General features: G+C 32.7%; 4 protein-coding genes across 4 annotated transcripts; 2 read left to right on the top strand and 2 right to left on the bottom strand.

The window, feature by feature from the left end:
* The first annotated feature begins 1186 nt into the window (after positions 1 to 1186).
* On the top strand, positions 1187 to 3103 carry LOC125834895 (amino acid transporter AVT1H). Its single transcript, XM_049514043.1, has 3 exons — positions 1187 to 1391; positions 1584 to 2197; positions 2527 to 3103. Exons 1-3 carry the CDS (start codon positions 1187 to 1189, stop codon positions 3067 to 3069), a joined length of 1362 nt encoding a protein of 453 aa, XP_049370000.1. The 3' UTR covers positions 3070 to 3103.
* A 1738-nt stretch (positions 3104 to 4841) lies between these two features.
* LOC125834928 (U11/U12 small nuclear ribonucleoprotein 35 kDa protein) lies at positions 4842 to 10074 on the bottom strand. Its single transcript, XM_049514076.1, has 8 exons — positions 9882 to 10074; positions 9707 to 9804; positions 9457 to 9508; positions 9176 to 9246; positions 8218 to 8308; positions 8059 to 8134; positions 5948 to 6026; positions 4842 to 5606 (listed from the first exon to the last, which is right to left on the bottom strand). Exons 1-8 carry the CDS (start codon positions 10045 to 10047, stop codon positions 5181 to 5183), a joined length of 1059 nt encoding a protein of 352 aa, XP_049370033.1. The 5' UTR covers positions 10048 to 10074; the 3' UTR covers positions 4842 to 5180.
* Positions 10075 to 14884: 4810 nt separating this feature from the next.
* Positions 14885 to 16140, bottom strand: LOC125834931 (late embryogenesis abundant protein M17-like). The gene is made up of 3 exons (XM_049514078.1): positions 16047 to 16140; positions 15459 to 15599; positions 14885 to 15141 (listed from the first exon to the last, which is right to left on the bottom strand). Exons 1-3 carry the CDS (start codon positions 16138 to 16140, stop codon positions 14885 to 14887), a joined length of 492 nt encoding a protein of 163 aa, XP_049370035.1.
* A 2495-nt stretch (positions 16141 to 18635) lies between these two features.
* Positions 18636 to 21443, top strand: LOC125834862 (ABC transporter G family member STR2-like). The gene is made up of 4 exons (XM_049514016.1): positions 18636 to 19094; positions 19421 to 20160; positions 20362 to 20828; positions 20920 to 21443. Exons 1-4 carry the CDS (start codon positions 18636 to 18638, stop codon positions 21441 to 21443), a joined length of 2190 nt encoding a protein of 729 aa, XP_049369973.1.
* The last annotated feature ends 1221 nt before the right edge of the window (positions 21444 to 22664 follow it).

Here is a 22664-nt window from a genome sequence, read left to right as displayed (position 1 = left end):
TTTACAACTTTAATAGAAAAAAAACTTATATCATTAACAAAGTAATAATATCTATATGTGAGTGCATACACATTGATATCATCGATATATAGAAGAAATAAACATCGTGAGTACCTTTATCCTGTAGGTAACAGACTGTTTTTAATAAATAAATAAATAAATAAAGAATAATATTTGGTTAATTGAATTTAGTTGTGATAATGGTATAGCACATAAGATGATGAAATTTTGCTTTAGTTAACTTTGATTAATCCCAATTCCTAGTAGGGAATATAATATAAGGTCATGTTAGGCTGCATATGTCACAGAATCAGCTTTTGCAATTCCAATTGGAAAAATTTTCTTCATCCACTACAATCCAATAAATGCAAAAATTAAAGGTAAAAAAAAATATCCGCACCTAGTGTTTATTCAAATCGATAAATTCATAAATATATATCTTCATTAAATCAATATTCATACCTAGTTTTATTTAAATCTATAAATGCATAAGTATAGATAATTTATATTTTCACTTAAATCAGACGTAATCATGATAAGTTGAATTCATAATTTAATACAAACACTCTATACGCGCAAGTATTAATCAAAATTAAATACCACATATCCACAAGCGAAACTAACTTGGGATAATAGGGGTTCATTATCCGAATCCTCTTTGCCTGAAACTCACACTTCATATCAAAGCAAAATTATAAATGTCGAATTTTGTGAAACCCATGAGCTGCCCACCCACAAGAATCTTTCCACATTTTTGGGAGAATCATCTTATGCCATAGAATCCACTTTGAGAGGATCAAATCAACATGTTTCTTGATTCAATTTTAAATTATTTACTTGTAATACTTTACATAATAACATATATTTCTACGTTACATATATCTCTATGTTACATTATATATATTACGAATAAAGAATATATATATGTTCATCGATGAGTGAAAATTCATCAAAGTCAGCTAGAGAAAAGGGATATATAACATACATATATTAGCTAGATTCTCTCTTAGCAAATGCATGCATTTTGATTAATTTAAAAAAAACAGTGAGAGAAATTAAAGTAGATTCTCACAAATAGGAGTTAAAATGAGTTAGCTTCTACAACTTAACTCTAAATTATAAGCTATAAATATGAGTTGAACTTTGCATGCATATCAATACTCACCATTCTAAGAAGATATACACAATGTGTGACAAGAGTTGCAAGTCCAATGGAAAACAATTGTGCCTTGATTCAACTTGTTGTTTGCCTCATCAAGTGACAAGTGAAAATAGCTCCAATAATATTGGAGAAAACTCTAAGGATTTGGAGAGTTTGGCTTATCATCAACATGTGAAATCCAACACCACTTTTCTTCATGCTGTTATCAATATGATTGGAATGCTTATAGGTCAGTTGTTTCCTCTCACGTTTTATAATACCTCAAATAGACCGTCGTCTAACATTTTCTCATAAGATTTTTAGTTTGCTCAAAAAACAGTCTGAAAAAGGTTCATAAATCGCGAGAAAAATAAAAAAAGGTATTTGACTATTGCTATAACTTCACTAACAAAATTGTTTTTTTTTCTTCTTATATATATAGGTCTTGGACAACTATCAACTCCATATGCTTTAGAAAATGGAGGGTGGATGTCTTCAATAATTCTTATAGGACTTGGAATAATATGTGCTTATACTTCCCATCTACTTGGAAAATGTCTACAAAAAAATCCCAAATCAAAAGACTATAAAGATATTGGACACCAAGCATTTGGAACAAAAGGGAGAATCATAGTCACATCTTTTATATACTTAGAAATTTTCATGGCCCTTATTTCTTACACAATTTCTCTACATGACAACTTGTCCATTGTGTTCATAAACACAAATTTAAAATTAAAAGGGATTTTATTTCACTTATCTACTTCACAAATATTAACAACAATTGCTATTCTTATAGCTATTCCTACCCTTTGGTTAAGAAATTTTTCTTCTATTTCTTTTCTTTCAAGTGGGGGAATTTTTATGTCACTTTTAATATTTGTTACTGTGGCATGTACTGCTATTTTTGGTGGTATAAAAGCTAATCATCAAATACCATTTCTTCATTTACAAAATATTCCTTCAATATCTGGACTTTATATTTTCAGCTATGCTGGACATATTGTTTTTCCTAATATCTACACAGCAATGAAAGACCCTTCAAAATTCACCAAGGTATGTAGTATTTATTTTTTTGAACTAATAATCAGTTGGCTTTCTTTTTCATGCATCATAGTGTTCCCATCTGTCATGTTGCTGGTGGGAGGTGACATGTGTTCTGTGGAATTAGTCGAGGTGTGCGAAAGCTGGCCTGGACACCACCATTATAAAAAAAAATAAAAAAATAATGACTAATTAACCATCCATCATTTTCTCTTTTGCGTGGCATCACAATTACTTAAAAGAAAAGTTATATAACATGCTAGAATAGAATATTTAAACTTATATATATATACTGCCTAATTCTGTTGTACTAATTATTTTTATTTTTATTGTGTTTGAAGGTATCAATAGTGAGCTTTTCATTAGTGACAACACTATATATATCCTTAGGTTTTATGGGAGCAAAACTCTTTGGTCCACAAGTGAGTTCACAAATAACTCTAAGTATGCCCCATGACCAAATCATCACAAAATTTGCATTATGGGCAACAATACTCACACCAATGACAAAATATGCACTGGAATTTGCACCAATTGCTATTGAGTTAGAAGAAAATTTGCCATCTTCAATGAAATCTAAAGTCAAGATGATGATAAGAGGAATTGTTGGATCAATTTTGTTACTAGTAATCTTGATTTTGGCCCTTAGTGTGCCATATTTTGAACATGTTCTTAGTCTCACTGGCTCATTAGTTGGTGTTGGGATATGTGTCATTTTCCCTTGTGCTTTTTACACTAAGATTTTTTGGGGAGAAATTTCGAGGATGAGTTTGATTCTTAACGTTGTTCTCATCGTTATTGGTGGGCTTTTAGGAGTTGTTGGAACTATTTCTTCTTCTAAGTTGTTGGCGAAAAGTCTGAAGAGGGCTCATGACTCGACTTAGAACAATTGTGAAATACGCTCTTGCTCACGAATATATTGTTATAGCTAATCGTCAGACTATGTTATCTTCAAGAAATGATTGTATTATAATATCAAGTTGAGGAATCAAAGGAATGTTACTTTGATAAAAGAGTGTAATGAATAAATGAATAAGGTATATATTAAGAATCTTATTAACATATAACAACTTTCTACTATGTTTCTCGATTGGACTTAAGTTGACATAATACATGGATAGACATCTTAATTTGACCTTAACTGACATTTGAACACTCTAATTTTGAGAATGAACATTTAGACATGACCTCAACGCATCTTCATTGTGTCCGTTGAACAATTCTACTTATAAATGATCATTTAAATACCTTCAAAATTCATGTGTCACCCATTCTCAAAGTTTGACATTTAAGTTATTTACATTAGCCATGTAATTTCTTGGTCATACAAATGCAATTTTATACATTAGCCAAGCTGAATATTTTATTTTAAAAGAGAATTTTGTGCATACGTACACGTCAAACCGTGTTGTATTATGTGATTCATATGACTTAGTCAATGGCTGACTTTTAACATTTTATTATTTTATTTTTCTAAAAAGAAATGGTTTATTCATCCTCATTAAGAAATATATAAGAGAGAAATTTATATAATAGCCATCCCTCAAAATAACAGTCAGAAAATGTATATTTTTATATATTAATATGTGATAAACATAAAATATACATATTTTATATAAAAAAATATATATTTAGCTAGTGAATATAATTATTTTAGACGACGACCAAATGTGTAACTTGCCATTATAAGAAGCCATCTTGTCTATACACAAACCTCAACAGGCATCTCGTACACATTATTTTCTGGTTCTTTGGCCTAATTTAGCCTCTGCACCTCTTTGGATTTATCTAAGGTACTCTCACTTTTCTTTTTGACATTGTACATGTCATATAGTAATTATACTTAGTTCGATGGAATTGTTTGATCTTAAATTTATGCAACAAATATCATTAGTTAGTCTACTTGGATCTTGAGTATTTACTTGTAAGAACAAATGTTTTGGTTTTGTAATGGATAGTTGCAATTGGTCAAATATTTCTACTATTCCTACAGGGAGTATGGCTAGCTATTAGTATTAGTTCAGTGGTAGAGCGGACCCTTGATAATTATGTTGTTGTGGTTGGCATGTGAGGTATTTCATTGTTCTTTTATTTAGGTACAAAAAAATATATAAAGGATGCAGATATTTGTCAAATCACTCACAGGCCAGACTATGACACTAGATGTGGAAACCTTTGACACCATAGATAGTGTGAAAGACAAAATCTATGAAAAAGCAGGGATAAAAGCAGAACATCAGAGGCTACTATTTGGTGGCAAGCAACTAGAAAATGGTACTGTGAAGGATTATGACATCAAAAAAGAGTCCACTCTTCATCTTGTTCTTCGCTTGCTTGGTGCAGCTACATCTTGAATTTTCTTACACAAGACACTATGATTTTTGTACTTTTTATTCAAGCTTTTAAGTTGACTCAGAAATGAGTTAGTAATAAGCAGATGAATAAATTACTTGGATATATAACTTGTGTAAGGTAAACATGGCTGAATTTGAATGAAAAATTGCTTCATCATTGTGTTTAGTTACTACTTGTCTTCAAATAGTGGTGTTAAACAAGTGATATGCTTAAGGAGATGTAAGGGATAATTTAGACAAATACAAATACTATATAGTATTTTTCTTAAGGGGTGTGCAAAAATCTTAAAAAGATAGATAATACGAACAAAACGAAACATTTTTGAAGCAAGATTGTTTATCTTTTACAACATTTCCAGAATCTGAGGAATAGAGTGCTTTAACATACTATGGGGGAGTCATGCCCATAAAATTACTCTTTTAGAAAGCAAAACTACCTAAGCTAGAAGTTAGAACTTAAGGGGAAATCATCTAACAAAAATATTCGTATATTCTCACTCATCCACGAGTTTTACTTCTACGAATGTGGTTCATGTTCTTGAATAGAAGCTTCATCAAAAGGTACATCTCGGCTAGGGGACCATCAGCCATCACCACCATATGAGTGCTTAGTATGTGGTCTATGCTGTTCTTCCTGATATTTAAGTGTCACCAAATGGATCATCTGTTCTTGGAGACCATCTGTCATCTCGTGCATTGTGTGATTGACGACGTTCTTCTCTGTACGTTGAAGTTTCATCAGATGAATGATCAAGACTGGGAGATTTCATGTCATGCCTGTCTCTGCTACTCTTTTGGCGCTTGCGAGAATGTCTGCTTCTGTCCATTGAACTCCTATCCGATGAATGATCATGGCTGGGGGACCTTCGATCACCTCGTTTCCTTCCATGTGTTCTCTGTCTATGAGAGAAATCTTCCTTGTCCATGGACCTCTCCTGTCTTCCAGATGAGCGCTCTCGACTTATTGACCTGTCCTGTCTATGAGAATGGTTGCTTCTTTTATCATGCTTGTGAGAAGAGTCTCTAGCATCCTCCAAGCTTCTTGCTCGCCTGGGTGGTGATGGAGCCTACACGGGATTTATTCAAGTCATCAGAATCACTAAATGGATAAATTCAATTTACGTCCTGTATACCATAATTATCCAGACTCAACTTTCTCATTTTGACTTAACCAGTACTTTCTCCAGAGGATTAAGAGTCACTTTTGTATCAAATAAGTTCAGTCAGAGAACTTGACAGCCATGGATAATGGTAAGAGCAAAACTAGAGGAGAGGAAACTATCATAAGCTACAGAACTTAGCTTCAGTTACTGTATAAGTGTAGAGTGAACATGAACAATACGGTTTTCAAGAGATCACCTATGTTTTTCCCAAAAGGCCAAAACCAAATGTGCAAGAACTGGATTACCTGAAATCGTGACATGTATCTTCCCTCAGGAGGTGGTGGTATACCAAGCCTCTTTAAATCATCCCACGGAATTGGCCGTCTGTTTCCAGAAGAATCCTGAAGTTAGCGAAAAATGCATATACAAAATAGTAGCATGGAAAATAGTGCAATAGGAGAATGTCTTCAAGACAATGCCCTGTAGCAAGCTAAGGCATTAAGCACTGTTCAGACCTACGGAATGTTCCATCTTTTTATTTATTTTTTCCTCAACAAAACTGTGTTCCCTTCTGTTGAGGCACAACATAATCTTCAGAGTCGGAATACCAGTACTCAACCACAGATCAATAAAAAAACAAAAAACAATAAAATAGAATGACAGGAAACAAATTGAGAGACATTGGGATTAATATCTAGGTTTGGTTACTTCATACAAGCAAATAGAAAAGAGTAAGCTGGAATATTTTAGTAACATTGACAAGATTTTATTTGAAAAATAAACAAGAGAGTCATCTTTCAAAATCAACTGTGGGCAATTATACTACAAGAGCAATCATGGTTCTATCAACGAATCTGCAAAGTGCAGAAAGACAACCTCAAGTTAAGTAATGAAACAAACAATCTCATAGCCATAGCAGTCTTTTGACAGGATGAGGGGTTCCAGGTGAGGAGTAAGAGTTTACTAGTGATGGGCAAAACGAGGAAAACAGAAAAAAATGAAGGGCCTATGCCCAACTTCATTCCTCCTATTTTTACATGAGGGGCAACAGTTAAATTTTTTGCAAGCTTACCTGTTGAGATTGTAATCCTCTTCCCATTCTCCTTTCCCCACACCCCTCCAAAAAATGGAAGAGAAAGGCCAGCTATGTTAGTTGATATGGTATTAGAAGAGAGCATTAATCCAGCTTGACATACAAAAAGCTACCTGTGGCGGATAAATTTATCCTGCTTAATCTAATCCAGTATCCAGCAACAGCCAATCATAAGAATCAGTAGCCAGATAGCGGATTTTATTAGGATAGAAGAAATTTATCCTACATTTGGTAACATTTAAATATCGAACTGGATTATTTGCCAGATTACACTACCTGAGAAGGGCTATAATTTATTTGGGATTACAATCTCACCGGATAAGCTCCCCAAAAAGTCCTTTGTTCATCCTCAAGTATAATGGAGGTAAGAGCAAAAGCCTACTCACTCTCTTCCATCTTTTGTTATATTTTTCCTTTTGAATAGATTCATTACTCTCTTCTGTCTTTCTTCACCTGCTCCCCCTTTTATACTTCCTCTTCTTTAGGACAGGTCACCGGCAAACTGTCACTGAAGCAGGATAAAGTCATAAATCTATTCAAGCCTTCCTCATTTCTACCCAGGTTTGGAGGGATAAGATTCCTGAGATATCCGATTTTGTTTTTAAATATGTAGGATATCCCATTTATACCCATCCCCGAGTCCATTATCCAAGGCCCACGGAAGAAAGGCATGCAATTATGCTCAACAAAGCCAACCAAAGGTGTAAATGACCCTTACTGACTGTCCACTCAATCACTTGGAGCAATGTTATAAGCTTAACGCCTTAACCAGTAAGCCCAAACTAGCAAAGAGTAAAGTCCAAGTCTTTATTAATTATTATAGACTAACTAAACTTCCTCAAAGACCTTATAAAAGCTTTTTCACACAATCCTCCAACTTCATGATTAGGTATGACATTCTTTTCGACAGCCCAAAAAGCATGTTAGTCTATTGTGAAACAAGATTAAAAGTTTTTATCTTACCAAATTTTTTGAAGGACTTGGGTAAGACAAGTGGGAAAGGATTCTGACGGAAATCATATCCTTGACCTATTAACTGTATAATGCTTGTAAAAGTGATTTTATTTTCTTTAGCAACTGAGAAATCCCAGAGGGCAAGTGATGCACTGCTCAAACTCAGTGGATAATGGGCTTATCCCTCTACCATTCTCCACATAATGCTTATTAAACTAAATTAATACCCTTTAACTTCATAAACATGCTTAGCTTTCACAAGTAAAAAGAATCTAATGGATGAAAATGCAAGGACGACTTTAGAGCGCGTAAGAATATGAGACAATTCTCCGGTTCTTTTTTATCTTAACATGAAGTAAGAATACTTACAGTGGAGCACGAAATGGTCTTTCACGACCTCCAAAACGAAGTTGCCCAGATTCCTTCTTTCCGCCAAGACCACCTCCTGTCAAATAGAATAATCTTGATAATAGGTTTAATAGCAAATTAAAACTTCAAGAAGACGGATATCAGACTAAAGAAACTAACCTAATCTTCTTGGAATCCAGCCTGACATTAACCTTTGCCTGTTGTAGTCCACTATTATTTCAGAATCATCAATAACCTTGTGATGAGCATCCTGCAGTATGTGAATAACAAAATGAACAAGAGAGGCAATGAGTTTGGTAAATGAGAAATTGAACATAGATCAATTTAATTATTTGGGTATTTCAAGGACAATGACTCGTCTTCCTTATATAAACAGTTGGTATTTTTTTTGACAAAGGTAACAGTTTTGTGTATTAATATTTAGCACTAAAGGCTGGGATCCCAAATTTACATCATGGAGCTACATACAATTGCGTGTACTTAAAACAAAACTAAACTAGATCCTACTTCATCTTACAAAGGACCTAGGATATCTCTAACCGCTATAGGATCATCTACATACTCCGAACTACACCACTAGCAAACAGTTGGTATTTAAACAACTTTAAATCAACGTATCCACACAAATTAGTTAGACATAACAAATCACAGTCTTCAATAACCAGTTCCCAATCCTAGCAACCTCCTTCTCGTGATTAGGAAGGACTCTAGCTCCAACAAACCACATTAGATACAGTAGCCAAGCACATTTCCATCCCTTTGGGTATTTCAGCAATTCAGAAGGGAGCATAGAGCTGTTTAGTCTTAAAAATCTTGTACAGGTCACACTAAAGAAGGGTTAGGCGTAAGTATTTAATGCTGCTATTTCACATAACTAAGCTAACAGCTAGTACTGCAAGTCTTCTTGATCCTTCATTTTGATACTTAAAATTTCTCTATAGGTTTCTCTAGTACAATTACTCTACTTATTTTCCCAAGTATCCCCTGTATAGTCCATTAAAACAATGTACAAGCATCACACTATCTCCTGGTTGTGATATGCAGAAAAGATTGGCCAGCACCTAAAAAGATTCACAAAATGAGGAAATAAGTGTCACTATTGGTGAGATCATATTACCGTATATGCTCGTCGCATGTCTCTATCTGTTTCAAATTCAACAAATGCATAACCACGTGAGGCACCCGTTACTGCAAAATTGAAGAGAATATGAGAGAATTTTACCTCCAAGTTGCTTCCATATCATATGCACTTCAATTCTTCAAAAAGTAAAATCTTTTCTTTTTGCAATAAGTGTCTATACCAGCATATTGTCAATGATTTCCAATATACACTAAACCTCACAACACAAAATCTGAAACACTACATAAACAAGTAATTTTGGAAGAAACAGTCATTACCAATGTGTCTAACAATTCTTAAGTTCTTCACCCTTCCATACTTGTTCATTTCCTGCAAATAAACACAACCCGAAATATATAATCAAATCAACAACACCAATTAGACAATAAGCAAACAACAAGAACAGCACAAGAGTAAACAAAGAAAGGCAAAAAACAAAAAAAGATACAACCTTTAAACCCAAACTAATACGGATAAGTTTAGAGCTTTTCCAGTTGAAAAAAAAAAGAAAAACACAGAAAAGGTTACCTTTTGAAGAGTCTGTTCAGTGGTAAACTGAGACAAATGACCAACAAAGAGAGTAGAATAAGGATCACCAATAGCCTTTGGGTCACCAAAAGGGTCATCTGAAAAATGGGAAAAGAGGTGAAATTGGGAAGAATTAGGGGTGAAAAAGAAGGGTTAAAGCTATGAAATCACTAACATAAGCCGGCATTAGAGCAAAGAAGAGCTCTGTAAATGGCGTTATCATGGGGAAGGATGTCAGTGCCATCGATGCTTCCAGCTTGAATTGGATGGTATGATTCTGCATAAAATACTGAATTCAGATTGGCAGTAGACCTCCTTTCCTTCTGCTCTTCTCCAACCATTTTGAAGAAACTTCGGCAACCAAATTGACACACAATTGTACTTTTGGGGGATATTTGGAAATTTCAAATAGTTGGTAGTCCACATTGAATTTATCCAATTTTGTCCTCCTCTTTTCCATAATCTCAACTCAAGTTTATTTTATTTTATTATATTTTTTTTATATTATAATTAAGTCTTTCTTTTTTTATGTGGTGCATAAGGATTATGATATATGTAGACAACATAAGGTTATTAAAAAACATAATACATAAATGTGTCATTTGATTTGTCTTATATTATCTAACTTTGGGTGTTCATAAGTAAATATTTAAACTTATTTAAACTTGAACAAATAGGCATATGTGTCCTACGTGATATAATACACATAAGACGTGAATTGTCATGCAAGATGTCATGTATGACGTATGTGTCTACTAATTCAATTTTATGTAAGTTTAAGTATCTACTTCTACACTCCTAAAATTGAAGAATATAAATGTCAATTAATCGAAACCAAATTAAATAGTCATATATTATGTCTTATGCAAAAGGAGACTTGAACTCAATAACTAATTTAGAGTTTATTTGAGTTATAAGATGTGATCGAAATATTTAAGGGAAAATTGTGCATTATAGCAAATTATTAATTCAAAATAAATGTTGTAGCTATAGTTTTATTTAAATCCAATTCGTAGCAAACACATTATCATTCTCACCTCTCTCCCCTAAATCTCTCTCTCACCTCTCTCACTTTTATACAAATGCAAATGTATAAATTGTGTTTGTGTTTGTATAAAGCGCTATATATACAAATACAAATACATATCTCTCCGTCCTATACACTTATAATTATACTAATACAAATCTTCCCCTACCTAGTTCTCTCTTGCCTTTCTCTCTCGCTTTATATAAACACAAATTATACAAATACGATGTACAATTTGTGTTTGTATAAAGCGAGAGAGATTAGATCTACAAATACAAATGTTTCAACTCGATTCAATTATATACAATTTCAAATTTTATGCAGATATACAAACACAATCATTGATACATATACATATTAGTTACATATATACAATTATCTAACCGATATACATATGCAATTACCTCTCTGCCCTCTCTGACTCGCCTCTCTCCTCTCTCTCCTAATCTTGCTCGCCACTCTAGCCTAACACAAAGAACATATACATATACAAACACAATTTTCATAGACACAAATCACCCGATTTATACAAATCACCACGATTTTATACAAATCAGATGTTTCATAGCTATAGAGTGCTAATATAATTTTAATGTTTGCTATTTCTAAAATTCACTTATTTTAATTCTTAGAGAGCTTAAAGGGATAAGTCAAAGCATTAATGATGAACTAGTGATGGACTTAATCTATATCTCTTTGTACCGCGAGATATACATGTCTTAAATCAATAAAACAAAAAAATAGAAGACTTTGTTTCAATTGTACTTTTATTCAAAGGAAAACTACATAAGTAATCCCAAAACTAAGGTTGTATTTTTAGTTAAACGCCTTATTTTTTCAACTAAGGTTGTATTTTTGATCACTGAGTAATAGTCGTTAGGCCCATTTCATTTGAAATACTCATATAAGGGAAAAAATTGTCATTATTTTGATTTATTTAATCTTTTTCATCTCATTTAGATTTCAAACTCGATATTGAACAGGTAAATAAAAGAAATTCACATTATTCAGAAAAAAAATCAAAACTTTCAAGATTACACACAATCTTAATGCCATTAGGGATCTAACCACAAAGACAAAAGTAGTGAAAAAAACATACAACAAAAAAAAAAATATATGTATAAGCATCCATATTATTCATACATAAACTCTCATATCTAATCTATAATATTATATTACATTATTATTAACTATATATATGTGGATGCTTTTTTTCTTTCCCTTGCAACATATAGTCTTTGAAAATCTCTAAGGCTGAATTTCATTTTGATGATAGGCTTTTGCTTCTGCAGCTGAGTAACAACATTGGTAGCAATTTCCATATCTATGACCACAACAACCATATCGGCACCCACCGCCCCACCTGCCTCCCCAGCTGCCTCCACCACCGCCCCACCTGCCTCCCCAGCTGCCTCCACCACCGCCCCAACTGCCACCCCAACCACCACGTCCATCCCAACTGAATCCAAAGTCACCACGTCCTCCACCCCAGCCGTAACCATCATCATCATCATCAGCCACTACAACACCTTCATCTGCAAATATATGAATTAGTTATACGTAGAGACAAACCTAGAATTTTGAATTGTTTATGTAAAATGATATTTTCTAATGGACACTTATTATTTGAATAATATTTTCTTTTGTACCACGTACGGAATATATGAATTAGGCAATATATGTTCAGAAATATATGCAAATGGAATAAGAAGATTTTTATTAATATTATCTAGCACTTCATAAGGTATACCATAGTCTATAGTAAAAAGCTTATAGTATAATATCATATCATGCAAATAGAATGAGTCAATTTTTTCGAAGATAATTAGCACTTTATAAAAATATACATATGTGAGTACGTATGATTTGTAATTAGCACATAATAAACGTCCAACGAGGTCATCTAATCAAGTCAAAATTATCATTACTTGGAATTTTGTATAAGTATACAGGTTTGAGCTATATATTGTATAGTAATTATCTTATCATCAAAGAATCGTCTTTAAAACGTGGAATTTGTATCTTGTAAGTAATTAATTATGATAAGTAATCTACCACGACACATAAAATGACTCGATGGTATAAAAATATAAAATTTTACCTTTTTTTTCATCTTGAAATGTTTCAATAGCACTTACGTAATAGGATATGATGAGAAGAAGTAAAAGCAAAGGGAGAATACAAGTCTTAATTAGCTTCATTTTTTTTTTGGATAAACAAAACTATGTATTGAGAAAGTTGAAACTGTGAGTAACACTTGCTATATTAACCACTTTTTATAGCAATGGAGTAGTAGTAGTAGTAATGTTACTATATGGAGAAAGAACCAAAATTTGCAATAAATGAGTTCAATATTTTCTCTTGCATGTATACATGCCCACATATGCAAATGTTGTTGGCTGTTGAGGATTTTGTATCTTTGCCAAAAAAAATAAAAATCTTATCAAAACAAAGTTTTACTAGCCATTTTAAAAAAAAAAAAAATTTACTAGCTTTATCTTTTTCAAACTTTTTAATTTGGTCGCAATATGCGTACATACATAGCTACTATTTCGTCTGACTTGATATGAGGTATGTTAATTGATAGTCAAAAGTTAAATTTTCATTAAAAAAAATTAAGATTTTGTACCCTTTTTAAATTTTCTCTTTATAAACTTCAATGTTTTCTTGAAAAAAGATGAAGCATATAACTAACAACTAATTCAAAAAATATCGTTTCATTATGATGTCCAAATTAAGAACATCATCAGAAATTGAGTGCTCTCTTGATATGAGTCTTACGTCAAAACAAAGTAAAAAATGTTCAGTTATAAAAGTCAAACAATGAGGTATGCATAATTAATATCAACTTTGATCGACCAAATTATAAGATATGCTTCAAGGGAATTATATATACAAGCAAAATACTTAAAAAATACCTTTCTAAATTTGCCGCGTTTTATTTAAATCTCTGATCTTAATTATCCTTATGTATTTACTTTTTTATAATCGTTTCTTCCTCAAATAATAACTGATCCTAATTACCTCTTATATTTGACTTTTCTATAATAGTTACCCTCTCGAAATAAGAAAATGGTAGTAATTATTAATATTACTCTCCTATTAATTATTTTATTCTCCAATTTGATTAGTGTTGCATGTTTTTTTTTTCCTTTGCTTCAATAATCACATTAGTATTTGGTTGTTGGCTTGTTGCTATGGCTCTCTTCTTCACTATTTTAATTTCATTATATGCTTTATCTGAGCCAAAGGTCTATCCGAAACAATCTTGTCTCTTTACCTTATATAAATAAAATTGCGTATGTCCTCTTTAGATCCCACTTATAAAATTACGCTAAATATATTCCTTCAAGAATATTAGTATTGTTGGATCAGTGAAAATTTCTGATAAATTTGAATCTTCTTAAAGAATACAAGAGGTTTTTCAATTAGGTAATTCACCTTACTTAAACACAAATGTCTTTCAGAATAATGGTTCAAGGACAAATCCAAATGCACAATTATTTATTTGTCCAAATTATATTTCAAAAACCAACTACAAAAATTGAGTACAAACGTCACTTTTGCTTTCTTTTCGGTGTGAATCCTAATTTAATTAGATCTCAATAAGAATATTACATAAAAAAAAACAAAAATATTGTTTTATATTACTTGACATAAAGTTTAAGAAATATAAGAAGATTTTCAAAATTGATGGTATAGAACAAATTTTAAATATTTGTGTCTCTATAAATCATTTTATCTAAAGATAATTTAAAAATAATTTTTTTTTTAATTATAAAAAATTTAGATGAATATTTTTTTGAGACGGAGTTAAAAAAAAAAGTATGTAGATAATTAAGAGGTAAACAAAAGGAATTCACTTTATTCAAAACATAAGAGAAAACATCAAATTTACAACATACATCACATGCAAACTTGAGTTCTCAAAGCCATTATAGGGATCTAACCCTAATTAAGGCAAAACTAGTGAAACAAAACAAAAACCCCCATATATATTTTATATAATAAGCTAATTATTATTATTAGCATCCGTATTATTCCCACATAAACTCTCTCATAATTACTTTATTATTACATTAACGTAACTACGTACATGTGGATGCTTCTTCTTTTCATTTCAACATACTCTTAATTATAAATTAAAACTTTTAAGGTTGAGCTTCATTTTCATTATAGGCTTTTGCTTCTGCAGCTGAGTAACAACATTGGTAGCAATTTCCATATCTACCACGATTACAACATCCATGTCGGCAGCCACCGCCTCCGTCACCGCCACGTCCTCCCCAACCACCACCGCCACGACCTCCCCAACCACCACCTCCACGTCCGCCCCACCCGCCACCACCACCGCCACGTCCTCCCCAGCCGTAACCATAACCATCACCATCACCTTCACCAGCTTCTTCTGCAAATATATGACACAGAGTCGAAGTTAGAATTTTGAATTTATGAAAAGACAGTTTATTACGTTCTGAATAAATTATTTATGAAAAGAGTATTTGAGCGTTTTTTTTTTTTTAATCTAGAGAGCTAGTGAAGAATATTTCATCGAAGAGATATATATTTATTAATTAAAGACTAATAATTAATAATGGCAAACTAAATAGTTACGTTGATTTTAAAAAAATAACTTCTTTACATGAAAATATATATTAATTACTTCCTTCATTTTAATTTATAATATGTTTGAATTTCGATAATTAAAAAGTTCGAATTAATTACGAGGGGTGCAACATTTCTGGCAACCACGTTTGCTATAACCGCCGCAGCAGCCATAATGACAATGTTCTCCGCCTCCCCAGCCGCCTCGGCCTCCGTGTCCGCCTCCGTTGTACTGGTTGCTGGCTTCTTTCACTTCATTAGCTGCAACAAATTAGATTAAAGAGTAATTAATTTTTTATTTTTTTAATTAGCCTACTAATTTATATGTGAACATGAAATAATAACATTCAAAATTTAAAAGCTTATTATTAGATATTATGCTAATAGAATGAAAATTAAGATTAGCACTTCATAACTAAGGTATACTAAATATATATAGTGAGTATAAGAATTGTTAATGATCATATAATAAAGGTCGATCGAGGTATTTTTACCTAGCCATCAATTTAATTAAATACGAGTTTAAGTGATATACATTGTTGGCATATATAAAAGATCACTAAAGAATATAGTATATATACATTAATAAGCGTTCTTAAAAAATATGTGAAATTTGTCATTTGTGTCTTGTAAAATAATCATGATAAGTAATCGGTTATAACACATAAATGACTTGATGGTATATGAAAATATAAAGTTAGTTCTTACCTTTTTTGTCATCTTGAGAAGTTTCAGTAGCAGTTACATAATAGGATATAAGAAGAAGTAAAAGCAAAGGGAGAATATAAGTCTTAAGCTTCATTTTTGGGGTTTAAACAAACAGTAATATGTATTGAGAAAGTTGGAATTGTGAGTAACATTTGCTATGTTAGCCTCTTTTTATAGTAAAGGAATAGTAGTAGTAAAGGGTATTATAATGGAGTTATGGAGAGAGGACCAAATATTGTAATAAATGTTCTCAATATTTTCTCTTGTATGCCCACACATGCAAATGTTGTTGGCTGTTGAGGATTTTATGTGTATCCTTTCTAAAAATATATTTCAAAATCTTATCAAAGCTAATTAAATTTTACCATCTTCATCTTGTTCAATCCTTATCAATTTGGTTGCAATATGTGCATGCATATCAATTTTTATTTATTTATTTTTTGGTTTGGTCTGATGACTTGATTTGGGGCTATCACAACTGGGGTAGTTCAATGAAATTAATTGCTGACATGTAAGGGCGTGATCTAACGATTAATAAAGCAGACTTGGAACGACGTCACAAGTTAAAATGTTAGCTAAAACAAACACATTAAGTGATTTCTATTCATTTATTAAAGCATTGACAAGTCCCTCGTGAAATTAATCGATAGAGGTGTGTTCATGTTGATCCAAACACCACGATTGTGAAAAAATAATGATATAAAGCTAAATTTTAAATTATCAAATTATATTTAAAACTTATATTTTTATTCGTAATTTAGTTTATTAACTTTTAAAGATTTTGTACCTTTTTTTACTCTACAAACTTCGATGTTTTCTTGAAAAAGATTAAGCCATAGAACTTAACTACTTACAAGGAGTAACAATATATATTGGACCAAGTGCAAAAATTATTTGTTTTCTGAACCCCTATGTAAAGTATAACAATTACAAAGTTTAGTCATCTTATAATTATTTTGCGAGATATATGGGGTGAAGTTGAGATTATAGGTCTGAGCTTTAAATAATAGTTCTTTAAAAATAAATATATTTTAAATAGAGTGAAGACCAAGCAATATCCAACAACTCAATCCTTATGATTTACACTTAAGTCGTTTAAATAGCCCTTAAGAAATCGATTTGAGGTGAAATTCAATATAGATCCAATTTTCATTTCTACAAATAATAATCGGGCCCTCAAATTTACAGATATTCTAGCTTGGGTCCTCAACTCTCCTATTTTCACAAAAATTACATTCGCCGATCACTTTTTCATAATATAATAGTTATTATCACGAAAATTTAATTTTTACATGTTAATTTTAACTAATTACATAAGCTGAAAAATAAGTCAATATATAAGAAACTCTCACATGAAATGAAGAAAAAAAATGTTCAGTTATAGTTGATCTCATCTCACTATAAGTCAACTAATGAGGTATGCATATTATCAAATTTTGGCTGACAAAATCAAGGATATGCTTCAAGGGAATTATTATATGCTAAAAATAAATCAGGATAAGAAAAAAAAGGAAATTGAAGATAAAAATATTTCAGTCCAAAAATAATTTCTCCTTAAATTTTAATTTATTTATCTAATTTTGACTTAACACAAAATAAATAAAAATACTCCTATTAATTTTGCGGTAGAGTACTATTAGGCTACAGTCCAAAACTGAGACGTGGCAGTTACCAGAATTCAACAACGCATACTAGTCAAATTAATTCAACATATGAAATTCATATATGTTTAACAAGAAATTGATTTGGACAAAATGAAACGGAAGAAGATCATTAACCATCAATTTCTATGATAAAATTTATCTACAATAACACATGAGAATACATGCTATACTATATAACAGTTAATCTTGATGTAAATGATAAAGTTGTGTCATGTTACTTATAGCCTGAAAGTCGCGAGTATGAGCCGTGAAAACAGTCTAATAGAAAAGCAGAACAAGATTGCATACAATAGACCCTTGTGGTCTGATGTGTTCCCTAGAGCAGCTTAGTGCACCAGGCTGACGATAATATATGCAAGACGCAACATCTAGATTGCAATTAGTCTAGAAGACAAACTAGACTTGTGTTTTTTTGGTAGAGGGGCGGATCCATTATCCAAGAAGTTATGAACCATGCATCAATATAGTATTGGGGATTTTTGTTTATAAAAGGAAAGTGAAATCTTTGTTAAAATATAACAGAGTTAACTTGTGAGAAAACCGAAGTAAACTAGCTTTGGAAGAAAAGAAGCATCACAACCAACAAAACATATAAAAGTTAAAATGGTACTTAATAAGATGATATTAGCAAAGGATGTTAAAGATAAGACAAGAAGAAGTTCAAAATTAAGGATGAAACAAACAAGAAAATATTTTATCCTTATTGATCATAACAAATTTAAAACGGATTACTCAATGCTAATTAATATAATTATCTTAACTTTGTAATTCCCTCCTCTCACTAAGCCATCAATTGTGGCAAGTCATTTTCTTAGCCTCAACCTTATAATTCCCTTGCAAATCATTCAATTTTTTTGGGAGACATATGACAAGTCCCCAATAAGTCGATAAGTTTTGTGCACTGACAACGTAAAATTACTCGAGTATGGGACATGTTGTGGACATAGGGAAGCCAGTGAATTACACAGGGGGGCTCGAGTTCTCGAGCCTAACATACAGAGTGACAAAAAAGATCAAAGATGAAAATGGGAAATGGTTAAGTCAAGAAGTGGACTTGTTGCACCAGATAACAGGTTATGCACCAAAAGGTTGCATTACTGCAGTTATGGGCCCAAGTGGTGCTGGAAAGTCTACACTTTTAGATGGATTGGCTGGAAGAATTGCTAGTGGAAGCCTTAGGGGTAAAGTGTCAATGGGTGGGCTTGATATGAGCCCAAGTTTGATCAAAGGAAGTTCAGCTTATATAATGCAAGATGATAGACTTTTTCCAATGCTTACTGTTTATGAGACATTCATGTTTGCTGCTGATTTTAGATTAGGATCACTCTCTAGGACCGAAAAACAGGAGAAGGTTGAGAGGCTGATTGAGCAACTTGGATTGTCTGTAAGTCGACTACAACTCATTCCCTGATGTTATACAATCAAACCTCTTTACAACAACGTCGTTTGTGTTCTGCTATAGCAAAATGCTGTTATGCAGAACATGTAACATAATATGAAAAATCGATTGAAAACTTGGTTGTTATAGTGAAATGTTGTTATAGAAATGTTTAACTGTATATTCGTCATGTTTCTTGAGAACCAAATATAGCTAATCCTAAAACTTAATGTATGTTATTAGATTTATTTAATTTGATCATCATTCTTGAGGACTCTGGAATTTCTTATGTCTAAACCTATGTATAGTTATGGTCGTTTATTTGAATGCAGTCGACTAGGAACACTTACATAGGTGATGAAGGGACTCGAGGAGTATCTGGAGGTGAACGTCGTAGGGTGTCAATTGGAGTGGACATTATACATGGACCTTCATTGTTGTTCTTGGATGAGCCTACTTCAGGTCTTGATTCAACTAGTGCTCATAGTGTAATTGAGAAGGTGCATGATATAGCCCGAGCTGGAAGCACTGTGATTCTAACAATTCATCAGCCTTCACACCGTATTCAATTGCTTATTGATCATCTAATCATCCTGGCTCGCGGACAACTCATGTACCAAGGAGCACCGAATGATGTGTCTCATCATCTTGTTAGGATGGGACGAAAAGTGCCAAAGAACGAAAGCTCGATAGAACACCTGATTGATGTAATTCAGCAATATGATCAATCTGAACTTGGAGTAGAAGCAGTAGCTGCATTTGCACTTACTGGTATGAAACCTCCGCCAATCGGTGCAGCAGCACACGAGATGTCAGCTTCCACTGTGCTTCCATCACCTGCCCGTCCATCACACCGTGCTAAACATCAGGTCGTGGAGGCACAAGGTCGTGACAAGTCAAGCAAACGTCTTCGTTTGCAAACCCATGCACAAGATGACACAGGATTCGATCACAGTGTTAGGAGTCCCTGGAATACATCTAAGTCCTGGAGTGCCAGCCGTAGTGGTGTCCTACAATCTATAGGCTTTTCACCAGCTAGGCGCAATGATCATAGAAGTCCAAGTGTTATGGGGTAAATACATTCACTTCACTTCTATTAGAGATTAGAATCAAAACTTTTATACACTGATAATCTAAAATGGCACTAATAACATGGAAAATAAGACAGATAACTTACTACAACATGTTGAAATGCTATGATATTGTAAAACAAATTATACTGTCAGTATATATAAGTTAAATCTAACGAACAATATTTGGGATGTTTGTGCAGTTCCTCTCCAGGATGCTATGCCTACTCTACAGAGATCGTTCAAAGTACTCCAACTCCGCATAGTAGTGACTACACTGTTAATGAAAATGACTATTTGACACCCAATGATTTTGCTCATGACATCAATCATTCTTTCCATGATCTTGGGCCAAAGTTTGCGAATTCTTTCTTCTCAGAGACATGGATATTGATGAGACGAAACTTTATAAACATCATGCGTACCCCTGAACTTTTCCTCTCTAGGCTTGTAGTACTATCAGCCATGGGAATTATGATGGCCACTATGTTCCTGCATCCCAAAGAAAACCTTCAAGGGATCACAAATCGCCTCAGTTTCTTCATCTTCACTTGCACCCTCTTTTTCTTTTCGTCCAATGATGCTGTTCCTGCTTTCATTCAAGAACGATTTGTCTTCATCCGCGAGACCTCTCACAATAAGTATAGAGCCTCTTCTTACACAATTGCAGGTCTGATTACTTTTCTTGAACTTATTACTCCATTTTAGTAAGTCTAGTAAACGTCGTTCTAATAAGTCTTGTGTACATAATAATGTTGCAGGTCTAGTTACTTACCTTCCATTCCTAGCTCTTCAGGCTGCAGTTTATGCAGTGATTGTTTGGTTTGCACTATCACTTAGAGGGCCATTCATCTATTTCTTGGTAATTCTGTTCATGTCACTACTCTCCACAAATTCATTCGTTATATTCGTGAGCTCAGTAGTGCCAAACTACATACTAGGATATGCAGCTGTGATTGCTTTCACCGCGCTGTTTTTCTTGTTCTGTGGCTATTTCTTGAACAGCAATGACATGCCAAATTACTGGAAATGGATGAATTATGTTTCAACAATGACTTATCCATATGAAGGACTTTTGATGAATCAGTATCAAACAAATGAATCATTTGGAAAAGACCCTCTTGGAAGAGATGTTACTGGTTTTGGAATCTTGAAATCACTTAATATTTCACTTGATCCAACCAAGAAGTGGGAAAAAGTATATATTATGTTGGGATGGGCTGTTTTTTACAGAATTCTGTTTTATATTGCTCTTAGATTATTTTCAAAGAATCAGAGGAAATGAAATCTGCATGGAGTGCTTCCCCCTCCTGGCGCGAATCTGAAAAAGTCGGGTTCCAATGCGATTGGAAAAACAAAAAAACAAAAAAAAAAGAATCTGTTATGCTAACATACAAACTTCAATTGTATGATTAATAGTATTAATGTATCATCTCTTGTCAAAATATTTTTACAAAAGATTCTTTTTGTTTGATATGTTGTCTATATAGTCATACTATATATAAAAAAAAATATTACGTAATTAAACAGAAAATAAAGAACGAAACTAATGTTATCTCATATATTCAGGTTAGTCAAAAATACAGAAACAGAAAAAAGATCAAATAGACAGAATGATTTTTAATCCGAGTCCACAGAAACCACTGTGTTTCCTTAAGAAATTTAATCCCCTCACTGTACCCGAGGTTGCAGATTAATTCCTCCCAAGATAAAATGGATTAACCTGTTAAAGAAGTAGCGGTACCTCAAACTTCAATAACTTCAGCGAACGCAAGAACAACAACAAGAGCACACACTGACTCAGTCGATCGACAATTTTATTTATGTAAGAAAATGTATGCAGAGAGGAAATTTTTCAGTGTATTAAAAAACGAAAAAGACCTCTTATTTATAGCCATTTGCAGCAAGGAACGCGTCTGTTCAGAAAAATCTTTTCAGACTCGTTTTTTCCAGAACATTGTGTCCTTTGGGAAAAGTAACGACTTTTCGGAAGGATTACCGTTTGAAAAAAGTAACGACTTTTTGGAAGGATTACCATTACACGTGAATTTCAAATAAATTCAGTTGCGCCAAATTAATTCTGTTATTTAATTAACATTCTGAATTAATTTATAAGAGAAACGAAATGATTTAACAAAAAATATTATCAATCATATTATCAATCAATCATTTGAAAATATTCATACAATTTTCCCTAAAATAAAACTTAATCACAACTCTTTGACTATGGAATTAATCATTTTATTTTGTGGTCTAATTGCATTATACTCCACTAATCTTTTTGTTTAATGATCTAAAACCGTTACAGTTTTAATGATGTCATAGTCTATGTCAGATTGTCATAATTAAACACTTATTTGACTATAGAAATGATAAGTAATAATTACAAACATACAAATCAAGGAGTTACTAACCATAAAACTACAAACTTTTTCTTACTTTCCATAATATTCGGCATGGACAAACCATCTTTTATTCAATCACACTAATCAGTTCTTTGACCAAG

Source organism: Solanum verrucosum, unplaced genomic scaffold (assembly GCF_900185275.1).
Source record: "Solanum verrucosum unplaced genomic scaffold, falcon-dt-bn FXZP01000184.1, whole genome shotgun sequence".
Taxonomy (NCBI): domain Eukaryota; kingdom Viridiplantae; phylum Streptophyta; class Magnoliopsida; order Solanales; family Solanaceae; genus Solanum; species Solanum verrucosum.
The sequence above is the reverse complement of the archived record's forward strand: the minus strand, read 5'-3'. Positions and strand labels throughout refer to the sequence as shown.